General features: G+C 43.4%; 1 protein-coding gene across 1 annotated transcript; it reads left to right on the top strand.

The window, feature by feature from the left end:
• Positions 1–164: 164 nt before the first annotated feature.
• On the top strand, positions 165–14,782 carry NPTX2 (neuronal pentraxin 2). Its single transcript, XM_073362127.2, has 5 exons — positions 165–989; positions 3,647–3,863; positions 8,968–9,212; positions 10,988–11,167; positions 12,940–14,782. Exons 1-5 carry the CDS (start codon positions 528–530, stop codon positions 13,165–13,167), a joined length of 1,332 nt encoding a protein of 443 aa, XP_073218228.1. The 5' UTR covers positions 165–527; the 3' UTR covers positions 13,168–14,782.
• The last annotated feature ends 1,400 nt before the right edge of the window (positions 14,783–16,182 follow it).

Genomic DNA, 16,182 nt, shown 5'->3' with positions numbered 1-16,182 from the left:
AGCAGCGTCAGCGGTGCCGCCTGCGTGTCCCCACCAGGCTCAGCCTCAGCCCCACCCGCGGGCTAATGACTCAGGCGGCGGGGCTCTCCCTTGACTTGCCTGGGGCCCGCCTGAACGGGCTCGCGCGTCTCCCAGTCCTGACGAGCAGCCAATGGGAAGTCTCCCCGGCCTCCCACACCCACTCCGGCTCCTTGGTGCGCGGGGGACCGCGTGGCGTCAGCCCGCGCCCCGACCAACCAGCGCCCGCCTCACCCAGCGCCCGCCGGCCTCTCCCCCACCGCCCTGCCTTTAAGAGCCCGCGAGCCGGAGCCGGGCGGCGCAGGTCCTGGAGCGGGCGCTGCTCCGAGCTGTCCGGGGCCGCCGCCAACCGTGCTCGGAGGAGGGCGTGGACAGCGCCTGGTCCCAGCCGCCCCGGAGAGCTCCGCGCGGGGGCTGAGCTACACCAGGTCCCCCAAGTGGTCCCCACCCCCTTCCCCGCAGCTTTAAGGGCTCCTTGCCCCCGGGGGCTCTGTACCCCGTGAGCCGGCATGCTGGCTTTCCTGGCGGGGCTGCTGCTCTCCCTCGCCTCCGGGGCCAGCTGGCGGGGAGTGAGGGGCCAGGAGAGCCCCCCGGGGAGCCGCTTCGTGTGCACCTCCCTGCCGCTGGACGCTGCCCCCTCAGGCTGCCCGCTGCCCCCTGTCCCCATGCAGGGGGGCGCCCTCCCTTCCGAGGAGGAGCTGAAAGCCACCGTGCTGCAGCTGCGGGAGACCATCCTGCAGCAGAAGGAGACCATCGGCAACCAGCGGGAGACCATCCGGGAGCTGACCAGCAAGCTGAGCCGCTGCGAGAGCTTCCCCGGCCCCGACGGCAAGCCCGGCACTGGAGGGTGGAGGAAAGAGTTTGCTAAAGGCAAAGACACGATGGGGGACCTGCCCCGGGACCACACCCAGGTCATCGACCAGCTGAGCCGGACCATGCAGACGCTGAAGGACCGGCTGGAGAACCTGGAGGTAGGAGATGCTCCGGGACAAGCTAGAGCCCGGCTGGATGGGGAGCTGTCCCCGGTGCTGCAAAGAGGGCAGCGGCGGCGGCTGCTGCTGTGTATGTCCGTATAGCATTTTTAATCCGCGGTGCCATGTCCACGGCAGCGCCAGGCTGTAACGAATAGCCCTGGGGGGACTGATGTCACCCACTGAAAATACACGGCCTCTTTCGGAAGGGCAATTCACGAAGTTGCTCCCAGTCACAGACTGAAAGGAACCGGCATCGCTTCCCAGAAGCTACAGATGGTTCATCCTGCAGCTGGGGCTCGCCAAGAGCCTTTATTTAGTCCACTTCTGGGTCAATCAGTTATCTAGTCTCCCCCCTCTCTTCTTAGGGGCGACTCTAAATATATACCCTAGTGTAGTGACAGCGAGGGCCCACGTTTCCTTTGAGGCATAGGAGGGGAGGTTTGAGAAGAGAACTGGATGTGGGGACTGTACTTTCTGAATAAAAGGGTGCTTTAGACCGGCAATCTGCGGTGCAAGCCCTTGTGCTGGGTGCATGTTAAATTGTTAATGAATTCCTTATGTGTTTATTTAAAGGGTGGGGGAGGAGGGGAAGTGACGCTGCAGGAGAGGCTACAGAGAATTGATTTGTTGTTTTTAGTTAATGGAAAATCGAGTATCCCTCTTAGTATGTCCCTGCCCTTAAAACGGAAGAGAAGAGATTTGTGGGTTTTATTTTCCTGCTGTTATGAGCTTAGCATCTGTTTTTAATATTTTTAAATCTCTGCTAGTGCTGAGAACGTGCCTGCGTAGGGCTTGGACTATGATGCCGACATGTCCGGCCATATGACCTTGACATAGGGTGCTGAACAAAACAGCAAGGCCCTTGAGAAAGTTGTGAAGTGTGGGTCATAAAGACCATAGGATGCTTTCATGAGAGCTGGTCGAGAGTGAAAGCCAGCCATTCAAAGAACGGTACAAATACAAAGCCTACTGAAATCCGTGTAAAGGCTCTAATTGACTTCAGTAAGGCTTGGGTCAGGCTCACAGTTAGACACAGCACTTGTGGCAACGTTTGCTTGGATGGAAACTTTTTTTTTCCAAGCAGAGTGTTGGGTTTTTTCCCCAGACCATGGCAGAATTCTAGGTGTTTTCTTCCCCCACCCCATTCTGATGTATGTGATTCCCAAGAGGATTTAAAATGATTTATTAAAAGTTCATGTCTAGTCAACCATTACTAGCTGTTCTTTAACCAGAATGGCTGTTGAATCTGTTTTAATAATACCTCCAATAGTATAGGTTTTAAAACATTTTTCAAGGCATTCCCTCATTGGCTACTTCCCCACATAGATTACAGTGCTTGGGCCTTGCCTGCTGCTGGAGATGAGGCTCTTCTGGAGTCACACTGTCTAGCATATTATGGGACTGTCCCAGAATATGATTCACTTGGCTTGAAGTAGGCAGGAGGATTGATATGGTAATAGATATCTGCTTAAAAATTACTTCCCAGAACTGTGTTTTGGGACCTAACCCACCATCTTGGAAACTCTCCAATTCACGGAAAGCTTGGTTCTCTAGAGCAGTGCTTGTAGCCAAACAGCTTGCATTGCTTAGAGGACGAGCGGACTGCTTCCAGGGATAGACGCTTGGCACAGTGACTCGGCTGACCTGGCAGCTAGAGAGCACATAATCTTTCAGAAAAGATGGACCTCAGGTAAATTTGAAAAGATTTGGTCTTTGATTTAATTTCTAGCAGATGGAAACTGAGATGTCATTCTTTTCTCCCCTCTGCCCTATTCCTTTCTTTCTTTACCCTCCCTTTCCGTTTCTTTGTTTTGTTCTCTCTAGTTCTCCTGTTCTCTTTGGAAGAGAACATTCAATAAAAAATAAATAAAATTTTAAAAAGGGCTGCTTCTCAAGGACAACTTTGAAAGCTTTTCCTGTTCAGTGAAACATTAGTCTATTATGCTGCTATTTTTTGAAGCATCTCATGATGGCATTATAATTTTGGTGGGGAAAACAAGCTCTGGCACTAAAATGTCCATAGAAGATAAAACTCTTGGTTTCTAACTGTAATTTAAGTAAATCAGAGTCATTTGGGATAAAGGCTAGCCCACTTTGACAGCTTAAACAAATAACTTCCATAATGGGTCACTTTCAGAATTGATTTGATTAAACATCTGAACTCTTGTTTGTTAAATCATTCACTATTACCAAATTAAAATACCCCAAATGTCTATTTTGATTTTTTTAAAGTAATCAAAACATTTTCTTGGTATAATTTACTCTGCTTTAGTGTCTTGTAATGTCATTTTTCATTTTTTTTTTCATTTTTTAAAAATGTGCAACATGTAGCTATTTGAAATACATCAAACTTGGCTTCTTGAATTTATTTTATTGAACGATCTTTCTTAAATGTATGACCTTTCATTGATATGAAACAAGGGAAGCATTAAACAAATACATTGGTATTAAAGAAATGAGTCTATTTCTTTCGTTAGCCTGATGAAAGGTTTGAACATGACGTTGCTTTTTAGCATTTCTATTATACTTTCAGGAGAGCTTAGTGTTCTGGGTTTGAAAACTGCTTTCTTCCTTGGTCATGAGCAGACCCACATTTCACAATTTTTGCTTTTTCAGATATGGCATGAAATCTTTCTTTTCTTTTTTCCTTGAAGCATCAACTCCGAGCCAATGTGTCATATGCAGCCCTGCCTAATGAGCTTCGAGAGATGCTTCAAAGGAGGCTTGGAGATCTAGAGCGCCAGCTTTTAAGCAAAGTGGCTGAACTTGAGGATGAGAAATCCCTGCTTCATAATGAAACTTCAGCCCATCGGCAAAAGACAGAAACAGCCCTGAGTGCATTGCTAGAAAGAGTTTCTGAACTGGAGAAAGGTAATTTAGAAACAGAATTTAAAGCCTTCCCTGAATTTTCCTGTTTAGCTTTCCTCCTTTTCTGCTGCAGTATTAAAACTCAGCATGGTCTTGTGCTGAGGGACTGGACTATGTATCTGGAGATCTGGGTTCAATTCCTGCCTCTGTCACAGACTTATTTGACAAATGACTTTGTCCGTACAGTTTCCCATCTCTAAACTGGAAAAAATACTAGGGTTTTGAAGATGATCCCTTAAAGTTTGTTGGATGCTAAGATATGGGGGCCATCTAAATGGAGAAGGGGAAAAAGGCAATTCTCCTCAAAAGTGCTTTTGACACTTTATTAGATCACATGATTTTAGTGCAGATAAAGTTAGTGAACACAAGTTGCCTATTGGCATAGGCTGCTGCAGCTAGCTTCACCCTCTAGATCTGCAAGCACTAATTATGCCACTAGCCCCTTTCCACTTTTTCTGTTGAATACACCATTGAGACACAACCTTTGGTTTTCATTAGTGGTGAACATTGCCTCTGAGATTCAGCAGACCTTGAAGCATGTGTCCTATCCCAAATGTGCAACCTTCAGGTTTTACAATGGATTACACGTGGTGCCACTGGGAGACTTTTAATCCTAATCATTTAATCAGATATGTAGATTAATTATTACTGGGGACTGCATGTGTGAGTGCTCCACTTATTTAACTTACAAATGCATGTGGCAATGAACGACAAAATGAAACTGTCGGTAAGGACAATATACCAACAGAGAACTGCATAGCATTAGATTATCCTTAAATAATCTTTATAAGAACAGCAGGGTTGGACAAGAACTTGCTTGGGTGAATGGGCTGTCTGCTTAAAAACAAATTGCACGTTTTTGAAAATATACCCATTACAAACATACACATCTCATGAATTTTAAACTACAGACTAATGGATCCATTTGTTCAGTACTGGGCATATTCTTTTCATTTAAAAATGTGCAAAAAGATGTCTAACTAGTCACTTAACATTTTCCCAATATCAAAACTGAAGTCTGAGCTGCAGTGAAAATGTCTGAGATGTAATAAGCTTGGAGCAATGAACCCTTCCAAATTAACAAGTTTCTCTAGAACCTTTTTAACAAAGACTGTCTATAAAAGTGCCTTGAATTGCAAACTTACTGACACTTGTAATACTGGGCCAGAAATAGTGTGTCCCTATAGGACACAGGTCTTCAGAGAGAAGTAAGAGTCCAATATCCAGTGCTTATAACTCTTTGGGGGACTAAAAACAGCTGAGAGAACTTTTAAAAAAAGCTGATCTCCCAAAGATTTCTAAAGTGTTGATGTGTTTGGCGCCAGGAATTGGGAGATGTGGGTTCTTATCCTGGCATTGTTACTTTTCTCTGCAATTCTGATGCAACTCACTTAGCCTTTCCTGTGCCTTACTTTTCTCCTTCTGTAAAGTGGAGGATAATACTTGCTGTGTTTAATTCTTGAGACTAAGAAATTCAGTCCATTAATGTTTGTGAAGCCCTTTGGGATGCTGTAACAAAAGGAGCAGTACAAGTGCCAAGTATTAACTTTAAAGTGCGGGTCCATTTGCAATCTATTTCTGGGCAATAGATTGTCAACCATCCCACAGTGCCACAATCTCTGGACCTTGTATTTGTCCTGGCAAAAGAATCTTTTGTAAAGGGTAGTAGGAGACTCTGGAAGAGTTCTGACTGGCTCTTGATTTTTTGATATGGAGGTGTAACAGATGATTGTGGACTCCAAGGACTTGCCTACCTGGTGAAGTAAAGCACACTAAGGGTGATTTCTAAAGCACACTGATGTGTGGCTCATTAATTAGTCTGTATAGACCCTGCTGGTGCACACCAAAGGCTCCATAGGACACTTTAACATAGCGCTATGTTAAAATGCGCCAGAGAACGTTTAGTTAGACTGCAAGCCACTGTCTCTTACCATGTATATGTAACCTAGCACCTACCATTACAGCTGCAAATGTCTTTCTTTTTGTTCGTTATCATAGTCAGGGCTGGTAGCACCACCTATATGAGAGGCTGCCTGACACTCCCCAGGATAAGACCCTGTTTTTAGTTGCTTTTGGCTTTTCCAAACAACTGTTTGGGGTTTGCAATTTTCCAGGCCATGCTGAATGGCTTTGGCTGAAGTTCTCAAAAATATAAATAAATAAATCAACCATTTTGAAGATCGAGGGTAGGGGAATTTGGCCATGTTAAATTCTAGTTCTAGTTCCCCATGCTTTGGAGAAATTTGTCAGAAGCATGACCATTGTCAAGCATGTGCCTTTTGATAGCCCCCATGAAAGTTTGGCCAAGTTATACGTCTTTGAAAAATCAGTTTGCACATGTTTAGTGGTGAATTCTTTGATTTGTAGCAGTTACATTTTTGAAGATGCCATCCTCACTGAGCATGCTTGAGCCTTGGAGCACCTGCTGACTAGGCTGTGCATGCACTATCCTCAGACAAACTGAGCATGCTCCCTGGAGCCCATAGCTACAGGGGTGAAGCCAGACTTTCCCTGTAATTATTGCTCCGAGCTGCTCTGGTCATGGCTGGGGCCAGGCACTGGAACCAAGAGCGGGGAGCCTGTCTCTCCTGTGCTCTTGGTGACCTTCCCACCTTTGCCTGGCTGCTAACAAGGGGAATGTAGAGGAGGAAGCCATGTGATCCACATGCAGAGGGGACGAAAACCAGACCTGGGAAAGGAGTTGATTGGGGCAAGGAGTCTGAGACTCCCTCTGGAAGGAGGGGAAAAGCTAGGACTGGTTGGCTAAGGAGAGTGGGACTGGGAGGCAGTGAGAAGTGGGGTGGGGTGGAGTGGAAGAACCAGAACCAGTTGGTCAGGGGAACACAGACTGAGTCTGGCTGGACAAGGGGACCAAGAACCAGTGTGTCAGGGAATTGGAAGGAACCAGGGCAGAAGGGAGGAGAAAACCGAACTGAGGAGGAGCTGGTGTGTGAGGGAGAACTGGGATTGTCTGGCCAAGAGACTGGGGCAAGAAGCTGTGGAGGATTATGGGTAGGGGCAAGACTGAGATTGGATAAGGAACCTGGAGAGGGAGACTGGGCCTGGGAGACAGTGGAGGAGATGGATCAGAAGAGGAGTTGGTGGGGGGAGGAACTAGGCTGGGCAAGGAGACTAGCCCTAAGTGTAGGGAGGGGGAGATTAGGAGTGTTTGTGCGGCAGGGTGAGGGGGTGATTGAGACCTACAACTGTCTGGACAAGGAGATTAGGGCTGAGACACAAATCTTGAGTAATGAAGACTGGGAATGGTAGGAGAATGAGCCAAAGGTGGGGAAGAGTAGGACAGGGAAGGGGGTCATGCTTCTGGGGAAAATGCACAGAAGAGTCTGTGCCCACTAGAGCACCCCCCCTCCAGAGCCTGGAATGGAACCCAACGTTCCTGAGTCTTGCCATTCCCCTGCTGGCAGCATATATCTGTGACCTGGCATACTGGCAAAGTATGTCTCAACCCTCTCCAGTGCTGGTCCACATAGTGGATGGGTCCTACTATTGCTATCGGTTACTTTGTTAGCACAAGTGGCAGAGGTCTGTGTGGTGGATCTAAAAGTTCCCTGCTGATTATGATGCCAGGTAGAATTTCTGAGGTTTATTCTTTTCTTTTTCTTTCCCCCAGTTTGCTTTAAAAAAAAACCTAGGAAATTACAAAAACTCATGTTAAAAGTCAAGGAAGTTAGGAAATACCAGAATTAAGATTGCACAGGCAACCCTAATTTGGTCCCCTTGTATCCTAGCACATTATGCACAGTCTTTAATTACATGCTCACATATTATTTCCACATGATCCTTGCCTTGTTCAGTGCACAGACTACACCTTCTCTGGGGATGAATTGGGGTTGTGTAGTGAAGGAGGCTATTACAGAAATTTGAAGGTGAGTAAATGAGGCAGAGGACTTCAGGAAGAATAAAGAAGGTATGATGGATAAGGCAATTGTATATTGCCCTGGAGAACTGGATTCGATCCCTGCTTCCTATATATGTGATGCTGGGCAAGTCAAACCAAGCTTTTCACAGGGAGTCATGAATTGTTTTCCTCCTCTTTCTGGGTGCCCAACTGGACCCTGCGGTCTAATTAGCAGAATTGCTGAGCACTCGGGGCTGTAACAGAAGGCAATGGGAGCTGTGCTTTTGAAGTGCTGTATAATGCTAAGTATTAGAGCTCATCAAAAACATTTGGACACAATTTTCCACTGGACAATACCATTTAGTCAAAATCAAAACCTATTGTAGTAATATGTTGATTCTGATGAAACTTTCAACAGGAAAAAGTTGAAATAATTTAAGTCAATTTTGTTTTGACTTTTGTATTACATTAAGATATCTACATTATGTTGTATAATAAAAGATGAAATAAACCAAAATTATCAAAGAGAAGTGTCTTGTTAGTGCCAATTTTTGTGAATTCTACAATAAGCCTCAAACTTTCTTCATTCCAGTTCAGAATGAATCTTAAAAATAAAACAAAACAAAAAAACCCCACCTTCCACAGAATGGAAAGTAGGTACTCTGAGATCTGGATCTAGTCATGTTAAATTGGTCTCCCAGACCTAGTGAATACTTCCCCTTAATCTCTCTGTGCTTTTGGTCCTCATCTCTAAAATGGAGACCATGATACCATCTCATCTTGCAGGGGGTTTGTCAAGATACATTAATGTTTGTGAAGCACTCAGATACTAAAGTGGTGAGTGCCATAGAAAAGGCCATGGGGAAAATAATTTAGTTTTTAGAGCTGCCTTTGAATAATGGGGAGTAAATTAGGTCTAGGCCACACACTGGACAACAAGGAGAATTCAAAATATAAATAGCTGCTTATTGAGCGCTGTTCATTCTGTGCACTGAATGAGGCAGGAATCCTATGGAAAAACAGTATGTGATCATATAATTAAAGACTCTATTAGAACAAACACACAAGGGAGGCAAATTGTTCAACCTTAATGTAGGTTTGTGCAACCTACATGCTATTTGAACATAGCCTGTGTGTAATTCCTTAAATCAGTCAGTTAGAAAATAACCTGTCTTAACTGAGTTCAGCTTTAGATAAGAAGTCATTTAAAACGCATGTAAAGCTTTTTTTCTCTTTCTATAACCATAGGAAGCAGTGCTTTTAAATCACCAGACGAATTCAAGGTCGGTCTCCCTCTTCGCACAAATTATTTATATGGGAAGATCAAGAAGACTCTGCCAGAGTTGTATGCCTTCACTGTGTGCTTGTGGCTGAGGTCAAGTGCTTCTCCTGGAATTGGAACACCATTCTCCTATGCTGTCCCTGGGCAGGCTAATGAAATTGTGCTGATAGAATGGGGGAATAATCCAATCGAATTACTAATTAATGACAAGGTGAGAACTAACTACTTTCTTGTCTAGAATAGACAGCCCAGGTAAACGGAGATATTTTAAGGCCTGAATCTGCACTATAAAAAATCTCAGGTAACTTTTCGACTGACTTCAATGGCAGCAAGATCAGGGCACTAAAGTTTAAAATAAAAAATGTACGTACTTTCACAGAATGGCTTTGAATAAAATTAGGTGATGCTTTTGTTCATGAGAATAGGTAATGTGGTATAGCTGGATAGGCTTCACCTATGCTTGTACATTACAATTACAAACGTTTAGAAATCCTGGGTCTGAGTCGCCTCTCATTCACACCATTTTAAATCAGGAGTAACCTCTTTGAAGTTAAACCAGTTTAGAGCCTGTATAAAAGAGATCATAGTCAAACCAATTACGTTCTTTTTAAATTAATAGGAATTTAATATATCAGGTTAATTTTATGCCAGTTTCATTCTGAGAGCAAAGAGAATAAGGCATATGTCAGACTTATTTTTTTATTTTTTAAAGTATTCTACTTACTAGGTCTTCAATTTATGTCAAACTTTTCCAACTGTTGTCTTTGTCTATAAGAAGTTTAATTATCAGGGACCTCTCCTACAAAGTGTCAAACACACAGTAAAGGTGCTCGGCACATTGCAGAATCAAGCCTGAGAAGAAATACTAAAACCCAACTTTTCAAAATTAAGTACCCTGAACATCTCCCCTGACCCCCACCCGTAGTTTGGGCTAGCTGTCAAAAGAAATTGATTTAGAACTTGTAAACCTCAAATTATGTCATTACACTACTTACCTGAGTAAAAACTAGATTGTTCAATAATGGCTGAAGTGAGTTTTATCAAAACTTGGCATCTGGCACTGTTCTGTGTGCACAGAGGGGTGGAAATCTCATAAACACCTAATCCCTGGGAGTATAGTGATAGGGTTGCTAAGATACCTACAGTACAATTCAGATGGTTCACAGTCCATGTAGTGGGTTAAGAAATACTTATTAAAATACCTTGTTAATATTTTTGGCTTGTGTATGTGGGGAGAGGGGGAAAGGAGGTTGTTAAGTTCTCTCTAATGTTCTCCCCATTTGTAGGCTTGTTAGCCTACACTGTTAACTGCTTGTGCAAGGCTAAAAATATTCTTCTACGCTAAGGGTTGATCCAAAGTCCACTGAAGCCAGTGAGTCTTACTATTGACTTCTGTGTTGGATTATGCCCATAAAGGGGCCTAAGCCTGTGCCCCTGGAAGCCCACAGTAAAGGTCCCATAGACAGTTTGAGTAGGAGGGGCTCAAGATCGATCTTGGCAAGTAGAGTGCAGCAGTATTTTCTACAAATGCCACAGGCAAGCCCCAGGATTGAAGGACTATCCTAGCACGAAAACTGAATGGAAGGTTAGAGCTAAGCATGAAGGGATTTCAACAACAAAGAAATGCTATGGACTAACCTGCAGCATCAGCAGGAATGGTGGTAGCCCAGGCTCTCGTACCTGTGGTATTTAGCCACAACTGGAGCAGAAAACATGTCTGTCTTGCTGAATTCCCAGTGCATTGAACATACCTCCACCCCTCCTTTCATTGAGATGATTCTCTTTTTAGCCATTTGCAGTGTAGCTGTAAACCTGGGACAATGTAGAATGACTTGTGTTTAAATTTTCTATGGGAATGAATGTCTGTCCTGTATCAGTGTATGAAGACACTAGAATAGTAATAAAGCCTTGGTCGGTTGCCATTATTCAAGGGCTGGCACTGCCAGACACAGGTCTCCGGTATTCATTATTGTTATCTACATGTAGGTTGCCCAGCTCCCTCTCTTTATTAGCGATGGAAAGTGGCATCATATCTGTGTCACGTGGACAACTAGAGATGGAATGTGGGAGGCTTTTCAGGATGGAGAGAAGCTCGGCACTGGGGAAAATTTAGCCCCTTGGCACCCAATTAAACCTGGAGGGGTCCTGATTTTGGGTCAGGAGCAGGTGAGTTGAAGAAAAATTTTTCTTATAAAAATAACCAAATCTCTCTCCCTTCTCTAAAAGCAGAAATTAAAGAAAAACCTACTGTTTACAAATAAAGTGAATTTGGAATTCATAGGACTGCCGTTGTCCAGTTATAAAATACCATTCCCCATGCTCCATGTGTAACATCTGAGATGCATGACAAAGCAACAGATATTTGGTGGAACCAGTACCTATTACCATGCTGTATTTCTCTTATTTAATATTTCCTATTGCAAGTCTTAATTTAATGCTAAAATATGAAGCATTGGTTCTGTTACTTTTGCCAGTGATTCAAGGCATTAGTCAGATATGAATCCTTTGAAACTGATTGCTGGCAGCTATATGGAGGCTAAATACTCTGTGGAAATAGGCTGAATTGGATCAGTTATGATGCATCTGCACATAGTGATGGACAACTGCTTGCAACAGTAGTTGCCGTGCCTCCAATCTTCAGGCCAGCGCAATTTGTTCCTCTTTCAGGGAGAGCACAAGGAGCCCCTTCCTTTTCCTTCCACCCCCTTCATAGCTAGAATATTGGCACTGTTCCTCTATGAATGCGTAGAGGAATCAAACTATTATGGCAACTGAGCACTAAACCCAAGTAGGGGGCATAATGGAGAGGCTTGTGGCTGTGTCCGGGGTCCCTTCCTGCCCTGTCCCAGAGGCAAACCCACTGGAGGCTGAAGCACATGCTATGCCTTTGTAAAGGGGAAGAATAGGCCACTTTTCTCTGTGGTACTCGGAGCTCTCCAATCAGAAGTCATCCGACCACTCGCTATACAGTGACTTATGTAACCAACACGCTGCAAATTGTGATATTTGAATATTGGCAATGGCCTTTACTAATATTTTTTGTAAAACAGAAGATATCTTGCTATGAAATTGTCAAATTACCTAAGGAATAAATTGACAGATTTTGTGATCTTTTTCCATTGAAAAGGAAGTGAGATTCACTAAAATTATTGGCTGTAAACTAATTGCTCCTTGCTCATGTCAGTCGCTGCATAGTAGATGCTCAAGTTCACCATTAAAGCACTGGCGAGCTCTTCTGTAAAGCTTTCCCTCTGCCTACTCATACTATACTTGGCTCCAATCTGTACTGCCAACTCACTGTATAATCATGCCAACTCAGTGTAGCTCTTCGCCACTTGCTAGTGGCTGGACCATTTAAGGAGTCAGACTGCTATTACCTCCAACATGATGTTGGTCCTTTAATACAGGCAATAGAAGCTATACTTTTTTTTTTAAACCCAGAGGTCCTGGTTCAATCCCTGCAGATGACTGGTCCAGGGGCATGGTTATATTTACTACTATAATTGCATAAGGGCTCAAACCAGCACACTTTACACATGCATAGTTATCACTGAAGATAACAAAATCTAGTCTGGGCAAGCACTACCCAATCAGGCCTTAAATCAGCTCTAATATTTTTTTTTAAGGCCAGCATCTGTATGCCTTGCTCCCAGAGGTGAGCATGAGTAGCTCCTCTGATTTATGACTTTACCCTCTTGCTATTGGAAATGGCGTTCACACTCTTGTGATACAGCACACCAGTTCTTTGAGACATGAGCTTCTAAATGCTTGAAAGAGCAATATTTTGTGAAAAGTAAAACAAAGACCATTTAGAAATCTTGGTGACTAGCATTTTGCACTTGCATTTCACCTATTGCGGGTAGTGTGGGTGGCTTCTGTAATTTTAAAGCACATGGAAAAACCTGTTCATCTAATTCTTTTATTTTTTATTCATAAAGGACACGGTTGGAGGCAGATTTGATGCAACTCAAGCCTTCGTTGGGGAGATGAGCCAGTTCAATATCTGGGACAGGGTCTTAAAAGCAGAAGATATCATGAATATTGCTAACTGCTCTACCAACATGCCTGGCAACATCATACCCTGGGTTGATAACAATGTTGATGTATTTGGAGGTGCAACTAAATGGCCTGTGGAGACATGTGAAGAGCGTTTGCTAGATTTATAGCTACAATCACTTTTCTATTTAAGTGCCCCATTTTATTAGGACAATCCTTGTAAGGTCTGTCACACTTATTTCCCTACCAAATGAATTGGGGGGTCGGGGGGGGGAAATCCTGAGTAAACTGCTTGGGGACAAATAAAGCTGGTAGCTCTTGGCATGAATCCTGAAGATGAAAGAGGCTCAAATAGCAGTTGTTTTAAGGTGGATCCAAAGATACCTATTGAGTTCAATGGACTTTGGATCAGGTTCTTGCTTGGTACATTAATTCTTCTAGGGGAATCTGTTTTGCAAATGTTACCTATATCAAGTGGAAAATTCCTTCTCTCTGATAACAGGCAAAATGTACACCTTGGTATTGAATCTCCCCTCCCCCCCCCGTATTCAATTCTTTTACAACCTTTTTAAAGAAATGAGGTAATCCTTATACTGCATTTATCACACCGTAACTCAACACACCTGAGATCTGCAGAGAGCAGCAGCAGAGTAGCCACTACCCGCATTACAGAAGGTAATTGCTCTACAATTTAGACAAGTTAGAATCCTTGCCTTGTGGTATGTCATGACCGAAACACTCTGCCTCCTTCCCCAGACCTGAAGAAGAGCTCTGTGTAGTTCACAAGTTTGTACCTTCTTCCAACAGAAGTTGGTCCAATAAAAGATGATGACCCCCCCACATCTTGTTGCCTCTTTTAGGTCATGAGGGACTATATAATACAATGCAAATGCTATTCCACTCCAAATTCAGAGACCAGGCTAGATACTCAGCTGATGTAAATCAGCATGGCTCCATGAAATCAATGGAGCTATGCTGATTTATATCAGTTTATACCAGCTGATGTTCTGGTCCCCAGTCTGCATGTGTTCCCTCTGCTCCTCCCCACTCCCATGGATTAGGTGATGGTTGAATGACTGTACTTGTATTTTATGTAGGTTAATGAGTATGCTGCATTTATCTCTGATTTCAATCACTAGTCTTTTTCTTTTCTAAATACATATAAAATATTTCTAAGTGAATTTCAGTTTTACTCTGAAAGGCCTTTTTATAAGCAAGTGCCAAAGTTCAGTTTCCATTTGCTGAGAATCACTAATATATATATTTTTCCAACATAAGTCTCTATTGCAGACACTTCCTGTATTATGATGGTCCTATGTGCTATGACTAATGTGTTGGCTTTCAATTCTTGTTAATTGTCATGACTTCTGTAAGCATTGAGCTGACTTTACAAAGTATATTTTATTATGCTTTTTTCTTAATACTTTGGGGACAGAGTTGTATTTTCTTGGTATTTAGTGACTCTTTGGTTTGTGGCTTGCAGATAGCATATGTACTGTACCAGAAAGAGTTAATACTTATTGATTTAAAGAAAAATGATTTTTAAAAGAGGAAATTTATAAAGTTAAATACCATATTTTATTTTTCATCTTTTGAATTGTAAGAATCTCTATAGTTACAGTTCCATTTGTTGGATAAAGTTACATAATCCCACTAATGTAGTATGATCTTAAAGGAAAAATTCATACAACTTTTAATTAAAAAATGCACTGTAAAATCACTACTTTCCTTTATATTCTTGCAAAGTACCATCTGCTACTTCACAGTGCTATGATTTTAATAATTTTTTAGAGCTATAAACTGTGCCTCTTAAAAAAAAAAAAAAAAGTGGTCTTCTCAAATTATATTTCTATTTCCTTTATTCCAGAATGACATACAAACTACAGCCCCAATCCTGCACTGACTGACGTGTATGTACCCTGTACACCCAGGTGGCTGCAGTCACTATTAAGTGGCATGTAAAGTCTTTTGTAAAAAGGCATTTTCTTTCACCACTGTGGCACAGGGAGCCAGACCTACTGATAATATGCATGAGCTTCACTTGGGGAGTAGAGGGGGAGAGAACCCTAAGTACCAATGCTGGCATTCACTTTCTCACACCCTCTCCATGTTCCCATCCACAGCTGGGAGGTCTTGTCTAGGCTTGGGGAGGGAGGAGTGTCTCTCCCCCTGCTTATGATGGCATGAATTATGTAATTTGCATTGTATTGAGCAATAGTCACAACCCTTCTGTAGCTATACTATCCCACACTGTGGCAAGAGTTCAGAGGGGAAAGCAATGGATGCACCGCAGGGCAGGTAGGCCAAGAGCTAGTGGGAATGATCCCCTCCCTGGAGGGGAACAGAGAGAGACAGGGCAAATGCCAGGGGAGCACATAGCCATAGCTACTCTCAGGGGAAGGGTAGTAGGTGGCAAGCAAGGAGTGAAGAGTATGCTACACAGTGTGGTGAAGGCAGTGGGCTAATCCCCTTACTCCTATACAAAGTGTCAATCTTTTAACGTCTCATCAGAAAGACCCACACCAAGTGAATTAATCAGGAGCAAAGTTTACCTGCCTATCCTGTAGCACCCACCAATAGCACACAGAACTGCAGTCTTCAATATAAGCCTTAAAACAACAGGTGTCCTGACCTTTCAACCCCCTCTGTCTCCATGTATATCCCAAAGAATCTGAGGAGATAACATATGCAGCAAATAATTTTGAAATCTATAACTATCAGTTACATGGATCAGAACTGAGTGAAATGATGTTGTGCCCTATGCATAAATTGTTCATCAAATTGCTAGACATAAACTGCACTGAAGACCACAGGGTCTGGTAGCAAGAGATTAAGGTCCTAATCCTGGGCCCTGTGTAGGATACTTGCATTGGGCTGGTGGTACAAAGTAGGTTTAAAGCTGGAGGATCTAGACATTGAAACACCCCTCTGCATAGAAGAAGCCTCAGTTGGTGTACAGCTGCTGTTGCAGCTCTGACACACCCTCCTCAGAGAGGACTCTGGCTGAGGTATCTCTATGTCCCCATTTTTCTCAGCTGCCAGAACAGCATTGGGGGTCTGGGAGCAGCCTGGTGTAAATTAGAGCAACCCTGAACAAAACAGGGTTGCCTGACTCTGGAGTGTGGTTAAGATTTAAAACATTCCTACTACGGTTATCAAACAAAAAACAGCAGGACATTGAGCTG

Source organism: Lepidochelys kempii, chromosome 10 (genome assembly GCF_965140285.1).
Source record: "Lepidochelys kempii isolate rLepKem1 chromosome 10, rLepKem1.hap1, whole genome shotgun sequence".
In the NCBI taxonomy this organism is placed as follows: domain Eukaryota; kingdom Metazoa; phylum Chordata; order Testudines; family Cheloniidae; genus Lepidochelys; species Lepidochelys kempii.
This window is presented reverse-complemented; position numbering and strand designations above follow the sequence as displayed.